General features: G+C 49.5%; 1 protein-coding gene across 5 annotated transcripts in view; it reads right to left on the reverse strand.

The window, feature by feature from the left end:
• The window catches only part of ZC3H18 (zinc finger CCCH-type containing 18), a 40017-nt gene that overhangs the window by 12188 nt on the left and 9905 nt on the right, over window positions 1-17924 (reverse strand). For 4 of the 5 annotated variants that reach the window (XM_052686241.1, XM_052686240.1, XM_052686239.1 and 1 more), the window contains 7 exons: window positions 16358-16506; window positions 15960-16052; window positions 15230-15387; window positions 13913-13945; window positions 12274-12391; window positions 10634-10926; window positions 800-1000 (listed from right to left, as the gene is read on the reverse strand). In XM_052686241.1, the coding sequence (XP_052542201.1) occupies window positions 800-1000; window positions 10634-10926; window positions 12274-12391; window positions 13913-13945; window positions 15230-15387; window positions 15960-16052; window positions 16358-16506 (1045 nt within the window). The remainder of the gene's footprint in view (window positions 1-799; window positions 1001-10633; window positions 10927-12273; window positions 12392-13912; window positions 13946-15229; window positions 15388-15959; window positions 16053-16357; window positions 16507-17924) is intronic. The other variant, XM_052686243.1, reaches the window with a different exon arrangement.

Genomic DNA, 17924 nt, shown 5'->3' on the forward strand with positions numbered 1-17924 from the left:
TCTAGGCTTCCCTTTCCTTTACCTAATGACTTACCATCCCTTTCTGAGAACTCCTAGCACATCTTTTCCCAGGCCATCCCCCCGTTAGGTTGGGTCACACACATAGGAGAAAACGGAAGAACCAACAGTGCAGCAACTCCAGTGAAAAAAACCTATTTGGTTCAGGAGGGCTTTGGTTTATAGATCTGTATCTTCAATTCACTGTGTTCCTCGTTCTCCTCTGATCCATTTTTTCCCTCTTTACAGGAGCTTCAAGTTCAAACATTCAAAGGAAATGGATCCAGCTTATGCCTCAGCTTTCCTAGATTCAAGGCACTTCTTTTTTATCTTTCTTTCTGAGAAGTGGACTTATCTCCCCCGCCCTGGTTTCCAAGCATCTCTGCACCTCTCTTGGCCTCCTGTCAAGCCTCCACAGACCCAGTTTTTTCCCAGGTAGCATCATGCTTTTCCTCATCTCTCTAGCACTCCTCCAGTGAAGAGGCACCAATTCCTGCAGTTTCCAGCTCCTACAGGCCAGCTTTCACCTTGAACAGCATCCCTACAGAGTTATTTTTCCCAAGGCCATGCTGCTGCTTAGCCTTCAATACACCACAGCTCTTCACAGCACCCATGTCTACACGACCCCTGTGCCTGGCACCTCCCTACCTCCCATACACTAGCATCCACGGCAGCTATTGAGCAGCAAGCCTCAAACTGCTTCCCCAAACACCTCCATTCTGCCAATGACAGAAGCACACCGCACTCCCTCGGTGTGAGGGAGAGCTGCCAAGGCTCGGATGCGACCACGCTCTTCCCTTACCTTGAAGAACCAGAAGCAGAAGCTGAAGATGCAGAGGTTTTCCGGCGCCTACGGGCACGGCTGGGAGACACAGACAGCCCCAGTTTCTTTTTGGGGGACTTGGATCGTCGCCAGGGGTCCTTCCATTCGTCTGCCCTCTTCGACTGAGCGGCGGCGATGGCCGAAGCCTCCTTCTCCTTCTTTGGTGGCTCAGGCTGACGGCTGGAAAACGAAGAGGTGTGAAATCCCTCGGATCTTTTTCTATCGCACGGCCAACGCAAACGTAGGTCCAGAAATTCACCCCACGCGCTGGTACTAGCTGTACATCTCCACTGCAGGATATGCAGCATCAGTTTGTGGCAGTTCAGTGTTTAGAACAGCCACTGTAAACAAAGCAGCTCTGTAAAGTGATCTGCAAGTGCTCAGGAAAGCGGTACCTGCAAGCTCTGCCGACCGCTCCTTCTGAGCGGAGACCTGCCAGCTGGTTTCAGCTTCTGCCCCTTGCCTCCAAGGAGCAGACACAAGCACGTGCCAAAGGAAAGGGACACAGATAACTGCTTCTTTCACCTACGCCAGGTGGCTGGAGCTGGAGCAACTTCAGCCTGGGGGGCAGACCCCAGTGCAACCAGAATACTAACCAGACCTAGACTGAGGATGGACTTGGAGCGTGCATCTGAGCCATCTCCTCAGCGCAGCCAACAAACCCAAGCAGCCAGCAGGCGCTAGGAGAAGAGATTCAGCCCGAGTTCTTCTCCCACAGCTCCCTTATGGGAGCATCAGGTGGGACTCAGCAGCCTCACCTCTGCCAAGACACACTGCTTTTACCTTCACCAAGGGGCTGGTTACCTCGTCAGCTGAGCAGAAAGCAGTTTGCAGTGGCTGTTTATCACTCTATTATTCTCTAGGTGCTTATAAACACAGCTGAGCACGTGCTCTCCTGTTCTTGATGACACTGAAGATTTGACGGGGCACCTCTCCTCCCTTCCAGGGCTCTTGCTGTGTTTAACCTTTTTCTTTGCTCCTCTGGGCTTCCATTCTCCCCCACAGCCCTCTGAGAATCATTCGGTCCTAGCTTTTCCAGCATCTGCACCAGATGGTTCCTTAATGAGTTTCTTCAGGCCTAGACTTTATCACATCTCTTATCTGTGGATGATTTAACCTGGGTTTTTTCCTCACCCTTACTTCACCACACACGTGACTGGTCAATTACCTGCTCATAACCTCCTTCGTCAGGTTTTAGGCAAAGTTTATGCTTGCTTAAAGGTGGTTTATGAAGCCTACTGCGCTCATCAAGTTTCCTCTATAACTACCTATTTATTCTTTTTCTCCAAATAATGAACCCTCTCACTCGGAGGGCTGGGGAGGGAAGGCTCAGCCAGTACCACCCTATTAGTCACACCACTGTGAAGCAACCACTCCCCACACGACTTCCTTTACCTTCTGAGATAAAAAAGCAACCTCCAAGTTTTCTAATAATTCCACGGATTGCGTTCCTTGCCACAACACTTTTCCAACAGACACGGGATAATTAAAGCCCTTCATTAGCAGCCTGCTCTTCCCTTTGAAGGCTTCACCAGTCACTAAGAAGCCTCACCAGCTCCTTGTTTGGTAGTACCCCAAATTGCCTCAGCACACAGTTGAACTCCTACAGCCTCTCACCCTCTTGCCAAACTCCACAGCTCGTACATGATGACATCAAGGGACAGCACAGCATCCTATCCTCTGTCCTCCCAGCTTTAGCTGCTCCAGCTTCACACTTTGTCCCTCCCCTATTCTCTATACGTACAGAATTTAATGAAACAAGAAATATTTCGTGTTCACCAGCCCCACAAATCTCCGTCCAGCCTTACAAGATGATGCTTCTGAGGATGACGTAGCAGCATGCAGAACTGCTGACTGCCTGCTCAGAGTCCCAGGCAGGCTATGGCTCAGCATGATTCACCAGAGCCTTGGTTTAGCTGAACCATCCTTTCCCATATTGCTCTACCATACGCTATTTAACATGTTATTTGCAGTGGGCTGGTCCAGTTTTCCACGTTACATCTGCAATTATATCTGAGTATCTAATCAGAGAGGAAAACCATGATTCTGAACACGGGGCTGGGATAGACCCGACCTACTGTTCATACCTTGATAACGCTGAATGGCCGTAGCCAGGACTGAGCTCCTGTCCCAGCAGATTTGAGGTTATCTGAACTCTGCAGTATCTTCAAAGCAAGGAGGCATAAAGCAGGAAGAAAGGAGGTAAGGTTCAGCCTACACACCTGGTACCCAGCAGCAGGCTAAAAGGCAACAGAATGGAAGAGAACACGGTGGGAGGATGCTACTGAACACGGGCAGACCGTGTCACTCTGATGTCCTCTCCCCGGGGACATGCAAGGGGAGCATTCTGCTGGCACAGGTGGGCAGAGAGGCACAGTTTACACCTCAAGACTTGGAAAAAAGATGCTGAGAATCTTTCCACAGCACTTAACTCTAGACCTCGGGTACGAGCTTGGAGCAAAGGCGGCTATTAGAACAATTCCCATTACTTGCACTTATTAGCTGGTTTGATGCAATTCTCTCTTGATGAGGTCACTTTCTGGAGGAGAGGTTTCTTCCCCAGGAAAACCACAACAGAAGGCCTCATTCCTGGGTATGCTTTGGCTTTTGACTCAGCAGTAAATGTGTCACCACACTACGGCCAAGAAAGAAAGCTGATGCTCGTGTCAGGCATTATCAAAGGCTTTCCTCAAGGGTTACCTGCGTGCCCAGCAAGTACCATCACCACATGAACTTGTTCAACTTAGCACAAGGGACTGTGCCATCCGACGCCATTTGGCTCAGCTCCTACAATGGAATTCAGGAGTCAGAATTGAAAGTGAGCCTGAACAAGAGCCAAGATGATCCTCACCATCTGCCTCGGAGTAACGTCTCCATTACCAACCGCACGAGTTTCACTGCAGAGGCTACCAAGGGCTGGCAGCCTGCAAGCAGACAGCGTGCTGGTGCCACGTCCTGCTGCAGATGGGTGCAGGTGGATGAAGGCAGGGAAGCTGTGGGGCTCAGAGCAGAGGGAATGGCAGCCAATGCAATTGCTGCTCACGGTGCCGGGCTTCAACAACGTGTTTCATCCTAGGCTAGGTTCTCTCTGCACTTTCACTCTGGGCGATTTCCACTTCCCATCCCGTGCTGGATCTGGTGTTTGACTGAGCTCTCCGTGAGCCAACTCAACTCTTTGGTTGAAGAGGGAGGAACAAAGAGCATGAAGCCTCACTTTGGAGCTGGGTTGGTGAGTCCTAGCAGCCGAACGACTGCTGGAGGCGGCACAAGGCTTAAGGGCTGGGGTGGTGAACCAGGAGGTCAGCTGCTGGGATTTACAAGAGCTCATCTTCAGCCAACTCTCATCCAGCTGCAGGCAAACCTGCAGCCAAAGCACTTCTGTAAATCCAGGTCTCCTTTTTCACCCACTTGCAGTTTTCAGGAAATACTTCAGAGTGCCTTTGAGAACGAACTCCCTAATTAGACAGATATGCCAAGAGGTTAAAAAAATAACAAAGGAAATAAAAAGGGACTGATGAAGCCCAATCGAAAGCAGCTTCATTTCCTCAGAGCCCAGAGTAGCAGCACCCTGCATCACCAGGGCACAAACAGCCACGGCAGAGCACGGCTATTTCTAAAGCCTGTTTTAACCTTAAAATAACTAAATGCTTTCTTTTCCAGAACGAATGCATATATGGCTGGAGTTTAATTACAGCAAGCCAGAGGAGAACTGAAGCTGCACGTGGCTTTGGTGAGGAGGAACAAAGGTAACAGCACCTCATGGTTCAGCCCCAGACCCACCAAACCTCAGCAGGAATTCAGTTGGGGGGAGAAAAAAAATCAAGCTAGGTGCCCCCAGTCTTCCTGCTCGTGTGCTATGCAAATGATGCTGAAGCATTCCTAATCTCAGCCAGAAAATAAGCTTCCCAGGGAAAAGTGCTTCCTTCCTTCCCTCCCCGTGTGACACCAGCACCGTGGGTTAATGCACACCTTATCGGCGACGGTGACGTCAGCCTGGCTCCAGGGCTGCTCTTCTGGCCGCCACTTCCAGCTCAATTTTGTCCAAGAGGAAAAGTCTGGCGACGGCTTCGAGCCGTTTCGTTTCGAGCAGGAAAGCAGAAGCCCTGCCACTGGCACGAGTTTCCCTTCGGTGTCAGTGGAATTTTCCAAAGGAAGTGAACTCGAGGAATGTTTGCAGGCATAAACCAGAGCGCTCGTTAAGGGCTCTATAATTTCTGCTAAATAAGCTCCAGCCGCGCACGTGAACGCTGGCACATCTCCCATCTCAGCACTGTAAAGTCATACATCCCCAGCGCTGCTAAAGGACACCAGGTCCCAACAGCCAGCCAGCAATGGGAACCACGCTGCGCAGTGCCAGCGGCTGCCGAGCTGCAGAGGCTTTGCTTTTCTCAAGAGGTTTCCATCTCCAGCCAAGTAATCAGTTGCTTAAAAAAATAATAATAAAAAGATTTCTTCAAAGCCCGACGGGGAGAGGCTTTGAAATTAAATAGCTGGAGATACGATCTGAACCTCCAGGATGAAATCATCCCAGTGGGCAGATAAACCTATCTGCAATGGGATCTGCCCCGAGGGCCGAGCATTTGACGCCTCGAGAGCCTTCCCGAAACGAGAGGGACCCACATGCAGCAATGCTCCCAACTCTGCTTTAATAAAATCCTGTGTGTGGGATCGATCCGGCAGTTCTGACTCCAAAAAAGCCAAGGAAAAACGCATTCCTTGAGATCCACATCTGAGTCACTCGATGCCCTCCTTCCTATCGAGGTGCGGTGACGAAACCCTTCTCCTTTTGCTGCAGAAGTGGAGGCACAACCTCAGGAAGCACGACGATCAAACAAAGCTCCAGCCAACAGCAGTGGCTCTGCGGAGAGCTTGGACAAGTTCTGCTGATTGGAGTTTGCAGAGAGATTTTATTATCGTTCATTCCTCAGATGAACTGGGAGAACAAAGAGAGGTTGTCTAACCAGGTTGCACTGCTTGTGCTGGAAGCTGTACCCCAAGAGACGGGGATCCTTAACAAGAGCATCTTCTTCCCTTCAGAATCCTGCGATGTACCTGAACAACAGCTGGCTTGAAGAGCTGCTTCCAGCAGAACTCAAAGCACAGAGCAGACCTGGTGCTACAGGCAGACCACCAGCAGCTGCCACGAAAGATCAGAACAACCCTGAGAACTCTGAATTCTTCCAAAAAAACCCCAAAACCAACACAAAAACCCAGCAAGCTCAGTCAGTCTGTGATCACACACACACACACACACTCATGAATCACTCCATTTGCATTCCCTACTTTTTGCCACTCCTTTATCTAATCAGCCTCCCTCTAACACTTCCTAACTTGCAAGCCCTGGGTAACCTGCGCTCATTGATTTCACACTCCAGGGGATCCTGCTCATTAATGTGAGCACCCCAGGGACTCATCATGGCCTATTACAGAGACAACGTGAACCAGCTTGAATGAAAATGCCAGGGATCTCTGGAAAGGGAACGCAGCCCTCCATCCCAGGGCCTGCAGCACTGCCAGCATCCTGCAGCCAGCAGCTGCCACCAACTCAGCAGATGCAGGGAGAAGGACGATGCTCTGTGCTGGAAGGGCTTCCTGAAGGATTTGTGGTTCCCTACAGAAGAGCTGCCCTTTCTGACATTGCTTTCCATTTTAGCATCCCCACTCGTAGGTGTTATTTTTATTTTTTTTTAATGGCTGCCTAAGTGCACTCCATCGATAGCCTCTAACCCAGCCAAAGCAAACTTCCTTCCACAGAGCTCTGTTATAAGCATAGGGCAATGCACATGAGTTCACCAGGACACAACCTCTTCCCGGGGACTTGGAGCTGCTGGGATCTCCTGGGTGCACCCAGAGATGTCTCCAAGCATCCTCCTCACCCCATCTGCACCGGTGTCCTGCAGGTTTTGGGTTTAGACTGAACTTACCGACGTGGAGACAAACCTCCTGGAGAACTGCAGGACCAAATTCTCACCTTAAGCTGAATGTTCATCAAAGCACAGCCTGCAGCACCCTGTGCATGCAAAAACCCACACTTCTCTGAGTGGGAAAGAACCCGAGCGCTGTCTCGCTGACCACAGCACAGGATTACGTCCCCTCCCTTCCTGCTCGTAGGGAACCACCATGCACCATGACCCCAGGGCACTGCCCTGCCTGCTGGGCCCTATGCCTTAACCCTCCTCAGTGCTTTGGAAAGAAACACTAACAAGTCCCACGACAGCAAGTGCGTTGCTTAACGCCCCGCTGAAACAATCAGATTCACTGGGATGATGACAGGATAAAGACCTGTGCAACAATAGAAGGATTAAAACACGTTACTATTTCTGTGTGCAGGGTTGCAGCTGAAAGCCAGCAGCTCCACGGCTGGATCCAGCGCTCAGGTTGGAACATCCTGTCCTGCTCTAAGTCAAATCAAATCTTTCATGCCAACTCCACTCCAACACGCTTTGCACAACAGTCAACTACACTGGCAAGAGATAGATACAAAGCTGAAATGTGGTGCTCAGCAAAACCAGGCACAGCCTGGGGCCCCAGAACTTGTTCTGGAGATGGGGAGCATGGGGCCAGACAGCCACGTTATCCCTCCCATGGATCACAAAGTGTCCCGGCTTGTTTGAGTGCTCGATGCCTGAGGAGGGAAGAGGAGGAGGAACAATTTCACTGGCGCTGCAATCTCAGATTGTAGACTTCTTGGAAAGCTCATCTCAAGCTTGGAAAAACGAAAAAAAACAACCAACAACCAAGCATGAAACAGCAATTACACACTTTGAGAAGGTCTGATCCTCGTGTGCCAATCCTATGGAAAGCCCAAGTGCTGCAGCCTCCTCTCAAAAGGCTGAAGGAGAAACATCTGCCATCGAGTCTGCTTGGATTTACAGCGTGTGTTTGTTAAATTTTAATCTTCCTCATCAGCAGCAAACACGATGCAAGGAAGTCCTCTGATTCTCTGCTGTTATCAGCCTTAACTGCTGCGTGTTGTTTAGAGATCAGATTAAAGTTTCCTGTTTTCAGTAGCACCGAAAGGGAACTTGCTTTCATGCGTCAGGCGTTTGCTTCTCAAGCTGTCTTTCATCCCTTTCAACTCCACTGTTCTGCACACACACGGAGATGAGGGCACCTGGGAAGGGCAGGCCTGCCAAAAACTGGGCTCCAGCAAATGGGGAAAAGCACAGAGGCTATAAATAGAGCTGCAGGTGAGTGCTGCACTGCTATCATGCTACCAGGGACACGTAAACCGACTGCAAACCTTTTACACATTAAACAAACCGGGGAACTGTTTGATGCCGAGGTGCCAAAAATGGAGCCTCTGCAGCCCAGCCCAAAGGAAGGGATGTGGGGGAAAGGTGAGGCTGCTCCAACAGGAGCCACATAAAGCCCATCCAAAGGCTGTATGGGACAAAACCACGGTGCCTGGAGGTGCTGCACCCTGTGATAAAGGCTCTGGGGAGTATTTGCTGCTTTTTGGGCAGCACGGGGGAACAAACTGCTGGATGGGGGGGGATGTCCAGTGCCTGGTTTAGTGGGTGGGAATGCTACCAAGCTCATCTTTAAGGTCCCTTCCAACCCAAGCCATTCTGTGAATCTGTTCTGCGCTTCTGTCTCTTCTCCAAGGCAGTATCAATTGCCCACTCAACACCAAGAGATACAAGTGCTCCTTGCTGACAGCCACACGAAGCCCAAAAGCAAGCTCTGCACGCTCTGACTCCCTCCTGGCTTTCTGCCTGGCCCTGCAGACATCTGCTCCTGCTTTCAGCACCAGGCTGAGGGCGCTTACAGTTGTAGGCCCTCTGTGATCCGCTGGTAGAAATAACAGCAGACATCACAGAAAGCAAAGAGGCACCTCAAGGACTACTCTCAGTTTACCAGGAGGTTACCCAAGAGGGTGGTGAGGCTGTGGCACAGGCTGCCCTATCCCTAGAGATGCTCAAGGTCACACGGGATGGGGCCATTGGCAGCTAATCTGGCGGAGGGCAACCTGCCCACAGCAAGGAGAACGTGATGATCGTTAAGGTTCCTTCCAACCCAAGCCATTCTATGATCCTACGAAGGCTTAACTTCAAAAGGCTGTTTTGGAGTTACAAGAGGCAGTCCACAGCTTGCTTAAGTGATGCTTACAGGGCAGAGGTGCACACAAGAGAAGCAGGAAACCTGTATCTACAAAGTATGTAACACCCCAGATGCTATAAATCCCATCTCTCAGCTCACACAGATGGTTACAAGAGACAAGACAGGTCTACGACTGGCCAACACGGCCACTGCTCCCACCCAGCACAGCCTGGGCAGCACTGACAGCGAAAGCTCCTCCACCAAGCCCTACCCATGACCCTGCACAAGTGTCAAGGGAAGGAGACTGGCAATCATGGGCATGGTGACTCAATACCTAACACCCTGCCAATCAGCTGATGCTGCTTTCGCCATCATCATCACATGGACAGTGAGATCTCCTCCATCACTGACCCAACGAGAGCGCAAACCGACAGCAAATGTGCAATTAAGTGCACAAATGATGGTTGTAAGTGAAGATTACAATTAAATGTAGTTCCCCTTATTACTATAACCACTCTGACACTGTTAGTGCATCAAAGCACTCACAAGGCACAGTCCCGGTGTTCTGAAACTGAGACTTCCTCTTAGAAAAAAAAAAAAGTCACCACCAAAAAAAAAATATCAGCTTTCCCTGCTAGCAATACAAACAACAATTCTGCATCAGATTCAAGACTTAATCCCTTCTCTCACCTGAAGGCACACAAATCCATGTGGCATCTTGTTGCTGGCCTTCTTAGCCCTATTCAGCATTCAAATCCACTCTCGCTTATGCTCATGATGTTCTCCTCCAGTGCTCAAGAGGCAGAATACATTGCCCAGAAGGAGAAGCTTCAGTATGTTCAGGGGAACACGGCTTCCTTGTGCCTCTTCTGCCCCAGCATGCACATGCATACAATTGTGCACCCAGATGTTTCTCAGCACAGCAGCACAAACCTCTATCTGCCTGTGGTTTCCAAGGTCCTGATGCTGCTGATCGGTTTTCCTGAGCAGGAAATCTCACACTTTTCCCTTACTCTGAACCAAAAGGTATTGCAACATCAGAACTTTCTGTAAGTTCTATACTGATAAAGTGCTTTACAAACACACCTCATACACAGTCTATATATCAGTGTACTGAAGGAACTGACTAGAAGAAACTTATTTCAAGGCATGTAACTCCCTCAGCTTTTCAAACCTCTTCTTGGAGCTTTACTTAATGAAGTAAACACAGACCCAAACCAGCTCTGATTCGTGCCTAAGGGCACTCGTCAAGGCCACAGAAAGTCACTCCCATCTGCAGGATTCTCAGCACTGGGGGCTCAGTCAGCCTTCCACCACAAACTCCAGCCCCACAGACAGGGACAAGCTGCACATCTCCGTAGCTCCAGGCCACAGGATTGGCACTCTGCTCCTTTTACAGCCAGGTTACAGAGACTGCTGCATATCTGATGTTTTAGCTCCACTTAGTGGCCAGCAAGGCTCACTGTTGCCTTGCTCTAAAAATACAGCTCAGCTACAGCTGCAGATAACAAAGAGCAGGTCCAGAGGAAGGTCACATGTGAGGTGCTGGCACTGCTGCCCAGAGAGCTGTGGGTGCCCCATCCCTCTCTGCGCCAGGTGGGACGGGGCCCTGAGCAGCTTCACCTCGTGGTGGGGGCACCCAGCCCACAGCAGAGAAGGGAACAAGATAGGAGGGAAGGTCCCTTCCAACCTAAGCCACTGTATGAACAGCACGAACCCATTCACGACCCACAGGTAGAACGCAAAGAGTGAATGGAAGCCAAGGCTTACCTTGGTAGCAGCGGGGACCGGGGCTTTGGTTTATCTTTGTCCTTGTCCCGGTCCCGGTCCCTGTCCCGGTCTCTGTCCCGGTCCCGGTGCTGCCTGTCCTTCTCGTCTCTTTTCACCCGTTCCCTCTCACGCTCCCACTCTTCTTTCCTCCTCTGTCTCTCCTTGTCGCGCTCCCGTTCGCGCTCCCGTTCGCGCTCCCTTTGACGCCGCTCTCGCTCCCGTTCCCGCTCCCTTTCCCGCTCCCTCTCTCGTTGTCTGTTCTCTCTTTCCCTTTCCCGTTCTCGCTCTCTTTCCTATAAAAAATAAAAGAGCAATCACTGTGTCAGGATGGCAGCATCTCACACAGGGAGGCCTCCAAGTCTCAGACTGCACTCCATCCTCCTACATTAGAGCCAAGTATTGAGACAAATCCAGGGACAAATCACCGTTGTGATTTTCAAAGGCAAAAAGCCTATAAACAGGAGGGGAGTCAGCTCTTTGAAAGGGTAGATAAGGGCAGGACAAGGGGAAATGGTTTCAAGTTGAAGGAGGGAGGATTCAGGTTGGGTGTCAGGGGGAAGTTCTTTACTATGAGAGCGGTGAGGTGCTGGAACAGCTGCCCAGAGAGGCTGTGATGCCCCGTCCATCCCTGGAGGTGTTCAAGGCCAGGTTGGATGGGGCCCTGGGCAGCTATTAGATATGGAAGTTGGTGGCCCTGCATGCGGCGGGGGGGTTGGAGCTTGATGAGCCTCGAGGTCCCTTCCAACCCACGCCATTCTGTGATCTGTGAAAAATCACTTTTGCTTACTATACCTATTAAGGGAATGCATTGATGTTTACAGTATTCCCTCATTATGTCAATGTTTGTAACAAGCTAATTAACTTGAGAAATAAGCACCACGAAAATTGATGGTGCGCGATATGCAGCAACAGTGAGGACACGGCTCCTGTTTCTGCAATGCTTTTGTAAGAAAAAGAGGTCATGCAGCAAAGCAAAGCCACTTAAGAACATGATGAAAACCACAATAAAGCTTCCCAGCGAGCAGGAGTTACTCTTTTAGACACTACTCTCTTTAGGCACAACAGCTTGCAAAAGGATGAGCAGAGAAAGCTTCATAGCCTTACTTCCATTATGCTCTGCACCTTGCAGCACAGCAACACCAACTGACAGTAGTTGGGGTTTTGGCAGCAGGCAGGGTGCTCTCCCTGCCTAACTCAAAGCAATTAATGTGCAGCTGTAGCAGCAGAAGACAGCCTTGCTGGAGCCTCTGCCTGCCCACATCTAATCCTTTCCATCTGTCCCAGTAACTAACAGCTAAACCATCCCTCAGCTACATTATTTCCTGGAAACTCTCTCCCCTCTCCAAAATTTCCAAGAATGGTTGCACAACTGCCTTGTGCTGGCAGAAGCAGCCAGGGCACGTGAAAAAGAAGCACCTTCAGTTAGGAGAGCAGAAAGCTGCACCCAGCAGTGCCACTGAGCTGCCAGCTCCATCACTTCGCATGTTCTGCACAGTAACCCAAGATTTAACTGCTGTAAGATTTGGCATCTTGAACATAGGAGAGAAATCCTGGCTCAGCTGCACAGGAATGTGACGAGCAGCAGAAATACTGGAGGAGAGCTGGAAGGGAAGGTGTGGGAGAGGTATCACCTTACTTACTCTGTAGTTACGGTATGGATCTGGGTCTGTGTACTGGACCCTGAAATTCTCATACTGCCCACCGCGCCAGAACCGTTCTATTTCATAGTCGTAATAGGGATCTGCATAGGGATCAAGCCTACAATGAAAAACAGAAGGTTAGAAAGGGAAACATGGTTTTGTCACCATACAGAAACACTACATAGCCTAGGTCAGCTCTTAGTCACTGTGTACCGACAAGAAATGCTCTGTGGATTATGGCTGCAGAAAGTGCTTTGTTTCCTACATGCCCCACGCAGAAACCGCCTTCTTAAAATTGAAGCTTATCAGAGAAAAGCACCACATTTTCTCAGTAGCCCAGGAAAGGACACTACTGACCCCGTTCAGCCTTCAAATCAACGCAGTAACAAATACAGAATTGCTTCTTACAGCTACTTCAGACGTGTGCAAATGTAACAGAACACATTTTGCCTCGCTGACCGAGGGCTGCACTCTGTGCCTGCACACACAGCTCTCTCGAGCACATCCCAAGCACAGCAGGCTGCCATCTCCTGCTCTGCAGCCACCAGAGGTGATGGGTGCACAGCAGTGCTGCCTGGATTGGAAGCAGAGCGATGCTGAATAGCTCAGCTCTGGATGCAGACAGCAGTGCTGAGTCCCTGCACCTGGAATACTCCATGCATCAAAGGTAACTGCAACTGCAGCTGATATCCTCCAGTGGAAAAGCCCCGAGTGCACAAATGGGCTGGGGGGGCACACAACATGCTACTCAATTGCAAAGAACTGTAATTACTTTTGAGGAGGAAAAGGATCTAAATCCCACCCCTCCTTATATCTCAATGCCTCCAAAACGTTTCTGTTAGCATTTTCTGATGGTTTTGATTGATGTTTTTTAATTTGGATATCCAACCACATCCAATCCCTGCCAGCCACCTGGAGTGCAAATATCAGATCCATGGTACAGATGGGGAAGTGGGTATGGGAAACAAGAAACTTCCAGGGCCACAGAACAGGTAGTGTGGCAGAACTAGGATTATAAAGTGCTCCCAACTTCCAGGTCGTCCACAGTGGGACTCCAGCTCATGAGTAGGGGGAATTTGCATTTGAAGAAGTGCCAAATAACCTAAGCCAGGCTACCATGAAAGTGCTCCCCTGCCAGTCTAGAGGCTGCCTGTATTTCTTTCAGTACTTTTAAATGGTTTAAGATCTCTGTGTTTCTGTCTGAATTGATTTTCCAAAGGAAAGCATACCAGGGAATCCTGAATACTGCTAGCCAAGCCTTTACCAACAGCTGATGCCAATGAGGTAGCAGTAGAGATTCAGTGACATCAGGTGTTTGAATAAAAGAAATCTCAAGCTACCCCACAAAGGAAGCTCTTCACTTTTTAACCCAGCCTCAAATCCCAATCTCTGCATTCCCTTCCCATATCCATTTATAGTGTTTTTATTCATACCATAAGCACCCCTGCCGTGCATTTAAATAATTACAGGTGAATAATTGGCATCACCCCCAAAATACATCCATTCAGTCAGTGAACTGCCAGCCACATCTGTGTGCCAGTTGTCTGTGGCCTCGGAAGTTTTCAGAAGTGCAATGGAGAAAAAGAAGGGGAATATTTTCTTACAGTTGCAACAGTACTGGAATCAAAGACCTGCTTACCCATAGTTAATGTTTTCTTTGATGTCCACCTCCCTATAGTTTTTCAAAAAAGAGAAAGGGATTCATGAACTATTTAGACATCTCCATACGTCACAAGACAATTCTGAAAGCATTTATTAACATTCCAGCTGAACCATCAGTGGTTATTTGCTGGCGTCAATCTGTGCACGAGAGACAAATCACTATTTCTAGAGCATACAGCAGTAACTACTTGGTAACTTCTGCCTGTGCACACTACACATCTTAATATTTTAACATCTCCATCTGCTTCTATGTAAAATTCATTAACTTGCAGAAATTCCATGTTTGCTTACTGCTATTTAATGTTGACTACTTGTGAGAGCAAACTTTTTGCTTGACTGTATGAAAGCACAGACAGTCCTGCACCCAGCACAGCAAATCCTTACATAAATGAGGCAATGGCACAGAAGGACGCTGAGTGAAGATGCTGTAACTGTACAGTTATAAAACAAGGATGCTCTGTGGTTTAATCATAGAACTTATAACCCCATAACTCTGTGGGGTTAACCCACAGAGCACTGCTCATAATGTGCCCCAGGTACAACTGAATGCCTTCTCAGAAGAAGACAGAGGCTGATTCCTACAAAGGGGAAGAATTAACAGGGGGAACCGATTGGTCAGTTTGTAGAACTGAGTGGAAATATCTCCAAAATCTGTATGTGGAGGAACAGGGGATGCATGTGTGAGAGAAAAAACACATGGCTTCACCTACATCACTACAGAACACAAACCTCTCTCTTAAATGTTGCTTTCCATATCATCTTTTAGCCTCAGAACTACTATGCACATCTCCCAGAGCACACTGATGTACCCTTGCACCTGCTTCTGCCTGCCTGCTCTCAGCCATGACAGGATGGTGTCTGAGGTGGCTAACATTTCATGTTTTACTACCTCCTTTAGCAGCCACCTACAACTTAGGTTCAGGATGCTTGTTTTTGCCTAGGCTGCGCACCAGCAACTACCAGGCTTGCTTTCTGACCAGTGCCTTACTGAACAGCTTACTAGGGACTGGTCAAGACGTTTGTTAAGCGTCTTCTGTCTCAATAACCTTGCAACTAAACACTCAGCTAGCTGTGACAGCATGGCAGCTGCCACGAAGCTCTTGGACGCTGAGGATATTCCAGCTTTACAACCCCAATTTCGGTGTTCAAATCCCTCACGAGTTGCAATTGAAAAAGAAGTCAGAAGAATGAGCTGGTGACAGGTATTCTTCCTGTTCAGCTACTGGAAGGCTGCCATGCTATACTGCACTCCCACCCATCCATTCCACAGGGCAAGAACCAAGCTGCATCTTACGCTGGATCTCGGACGTCTCTGGTGATGCGGTAATTCCAGTCACGGAAAAACTCATTTTCCTTGTCAAATTCACGCTCGTCTTCTCCAATAGTCACAGTGAACCTCTTCTCCTCAAAGTCAGGCTCCTGTTCTTTCCTCATTGTTGCCTTTTTTAATACCTACGAGGAAAAAAAAAAAAAAGAAGTACTGTGCAGAGAACTTCCCGAAGGCACAGAAGAATCCTTCACTTGGGAGAAATGTGTTCTTCAACTCAAGCGTCCTTCTTCTGCCCAAGTCTCAGGAATGCGCACACAAAGGAATTTCCTTGCTGCAGAAAGCGTAATTCACCACCAGATCAGCTCAGAACAGCTGCTGTGCTACATTTCAAGCACGCAAACCCCATGCTCTGAAATGATCAGACACGTGGGTGCTAGAAAAACAGAAAGGGAAACGACCAGCTTTTCAAGCTTCCTTGAGGGCATGACTTCAGCTTTCTCTAACTGCCTTGGGCCACAAGCTCCCCCATGGCTCAGGCTAACAGGAAAAACAAACCTGTATGTCAGCTCCTCTCGCCTGCACAAGAACTGTGATAGCAGGAGGCAGCACTCAATAAATTAAAAGGCAAAAGGAAGGCTTCTGAGAAAGAGCTTACATGACATGCTGCAAAAGAAAGCTCTGCTAGCATTCTGCTATCAGTGAGACCTGTCTGTGTGTTCTGGAGAAAGCCAGCATGCTTGAGGATGTCACTCACCTCCTTCGCATGCCGGAGTCCTCGCTCCCAGGCACTTTCTGTTGGAGGATCCGGAGGAGGGGGAGGTAAGATTTCATCAACCACCGGCCCTCCCTGTCACAAGGGGAAGGAGAAGGAGACAGACATTCAACATTAGTTCTAAGCAAACATTTGCTTTGTAAATAGCTACTCAGGAATACCTTCAGAATCTCTGGAGACGCATCAGCAGGGCATACGCCGGGACACAGGTGGAAAATTACTCCCCTCTACTAGCAACTTCAAGACCACCTTTTCAGAATCACATATGCAGTAAGCGTACAGAGTTTTGCTAAACACTAACTCAGAACCTTCGCTCCTCCTGGAGCACGAGACAGAAGCTGAATGCAGAAGCCAGGAATTCACACAAAAGGAGTGCATACCCACGGGTTGGCTGGCATCAGCGGGTGAGGGCCGATGGGCGGTGCGCCATTCGGGGAGAAGGGCTCAGGCTTGGAGATCAAGGAGTAATTTCCTTTGTCATTCACTCCGGGGTGTATAAATCGACAGTTCATGCCCCAAGTGCAATGACCTGTGGAAATACAGAGTTCTCTGTTAGATCCATGCATGTCTGAACAGTACAGCAATGCTCGTTCAGGGCCACCACCGCCACTCGAAACCCATCAAGGAACAACGCTGCTCCGGATACCTGACCACCCTTCTCTCCCAGTTTGCTGAGCTTTGCCTACTTGCATATTCTTGTCAACCCCCCACTGTCCCAGGGAGGATAAATTCAACAGCTCCAGTCACAAACAGATGAACGTACAAGAACCTTATTATGCCAGGGAGAAGGGAGTGATGGATGCAGACACACCGTTAAGCAGACGCCGTAATAAGTCCGTGAGCTCTGCAAGCCATACTAAAGACAAATGCCTCAACTCAGAGCTTCACCTTTTACAGAAAACAACCACTATAACCTGACAGCAAAGAAAACATCACAGTGCATTTGGAATTAGCAGCTCTCTGGTGAGGCACAACCGTACATCAAAGACTTTTCCCTGCAGCTGACTCCACACGCCTGCCAGCACAAAGCAGGAACGGAGACGCTGCTAAGGAGGGCAGCAGCCAGCAACCTGCAGCAGCTTGCTCATTAGCTTCAGTCATCATCTCAAGGAGATGGCAGCGCTCAGGGGTCTGTAGCAGGATGCAAAGCCAATTCCTGATTTTAATTCAGCCTGTCTTAGAAACAATCCCCGTTATTTATTCCTGCTGGCAATTCACTCTGCATCTGGCAACAGACACTTTGCAGATTTTCCAGAGAAACCCATCACAGAGGCACCACTAATCCTGTGCTCCTTCAGGCATTAACACATCGATTTTACATGCTGGCAGCACGTGGCCCAAGAAGCCTCCCTGGCCTCAGCAACGTGTCAGAAATCCATGCTGCACCTGGGTAAAGGGAAGCTCTTGGTCTGTGGAAACGCTCCTCATCAGTTCCAGACTAACCACAGTCAGAGATAACACTAGATGCTGTCGTGCTGTCAGCAACAGTGAGAGCACAAATCCCTTTGCAGAAGCACGCTGTGGCTGCAGCATCCTTGCTCAACATGCAGCTGAATGCCTGCCAGGAGGGGTCTGCCAGACACCCCACCAGCTCCTGCTACCTCACACAGAGGTGTCAAGGTGGATGATCCCCCTGAGGGGCACGTGGCAAAGCAGCCACACGCCAAGCTCCATCCGTGAATGCTGTCAAGCTCATCATTCACGCAACAGAAGAGGCGCAGCCGTACGTGTGCTTATCAGACACAGCGAGGCTGAAAATCCAGATGTCCTCAAGGTCCCAAGTGAGCAGCACCTGACCTCACTGGTGGCAACAAAGCCCTGAGGGGGGCAAGGCAAAGCGAGTGTCAGCGTTACCTGAAGCAGTGCCAAGTCAAAGAACACCTGGGGCAGGAGATCCCACAGCCTGAACTTTGACTCAGGCAAACATTTCCATCCAGCGGAGGCGTG

This window comes from Tympanuchus pallidicinctus, unplaced genomic scaffold (genome assembly GCF_026119805.1).
Source record: "Tympanuchus pallidicinctus isolate F22 unplaced genomic scaffold, pur_lepc_1.0 scaffold22, whole genome shotgun sequence".
Classification (NCBI taxonomy): domain Eukaryota; kingdom Metazoa; phylum Chordata; class Aves; order Galliformes; family Phasianidae; genus Tympanuchus; species Tympanuchus pallidicinctus.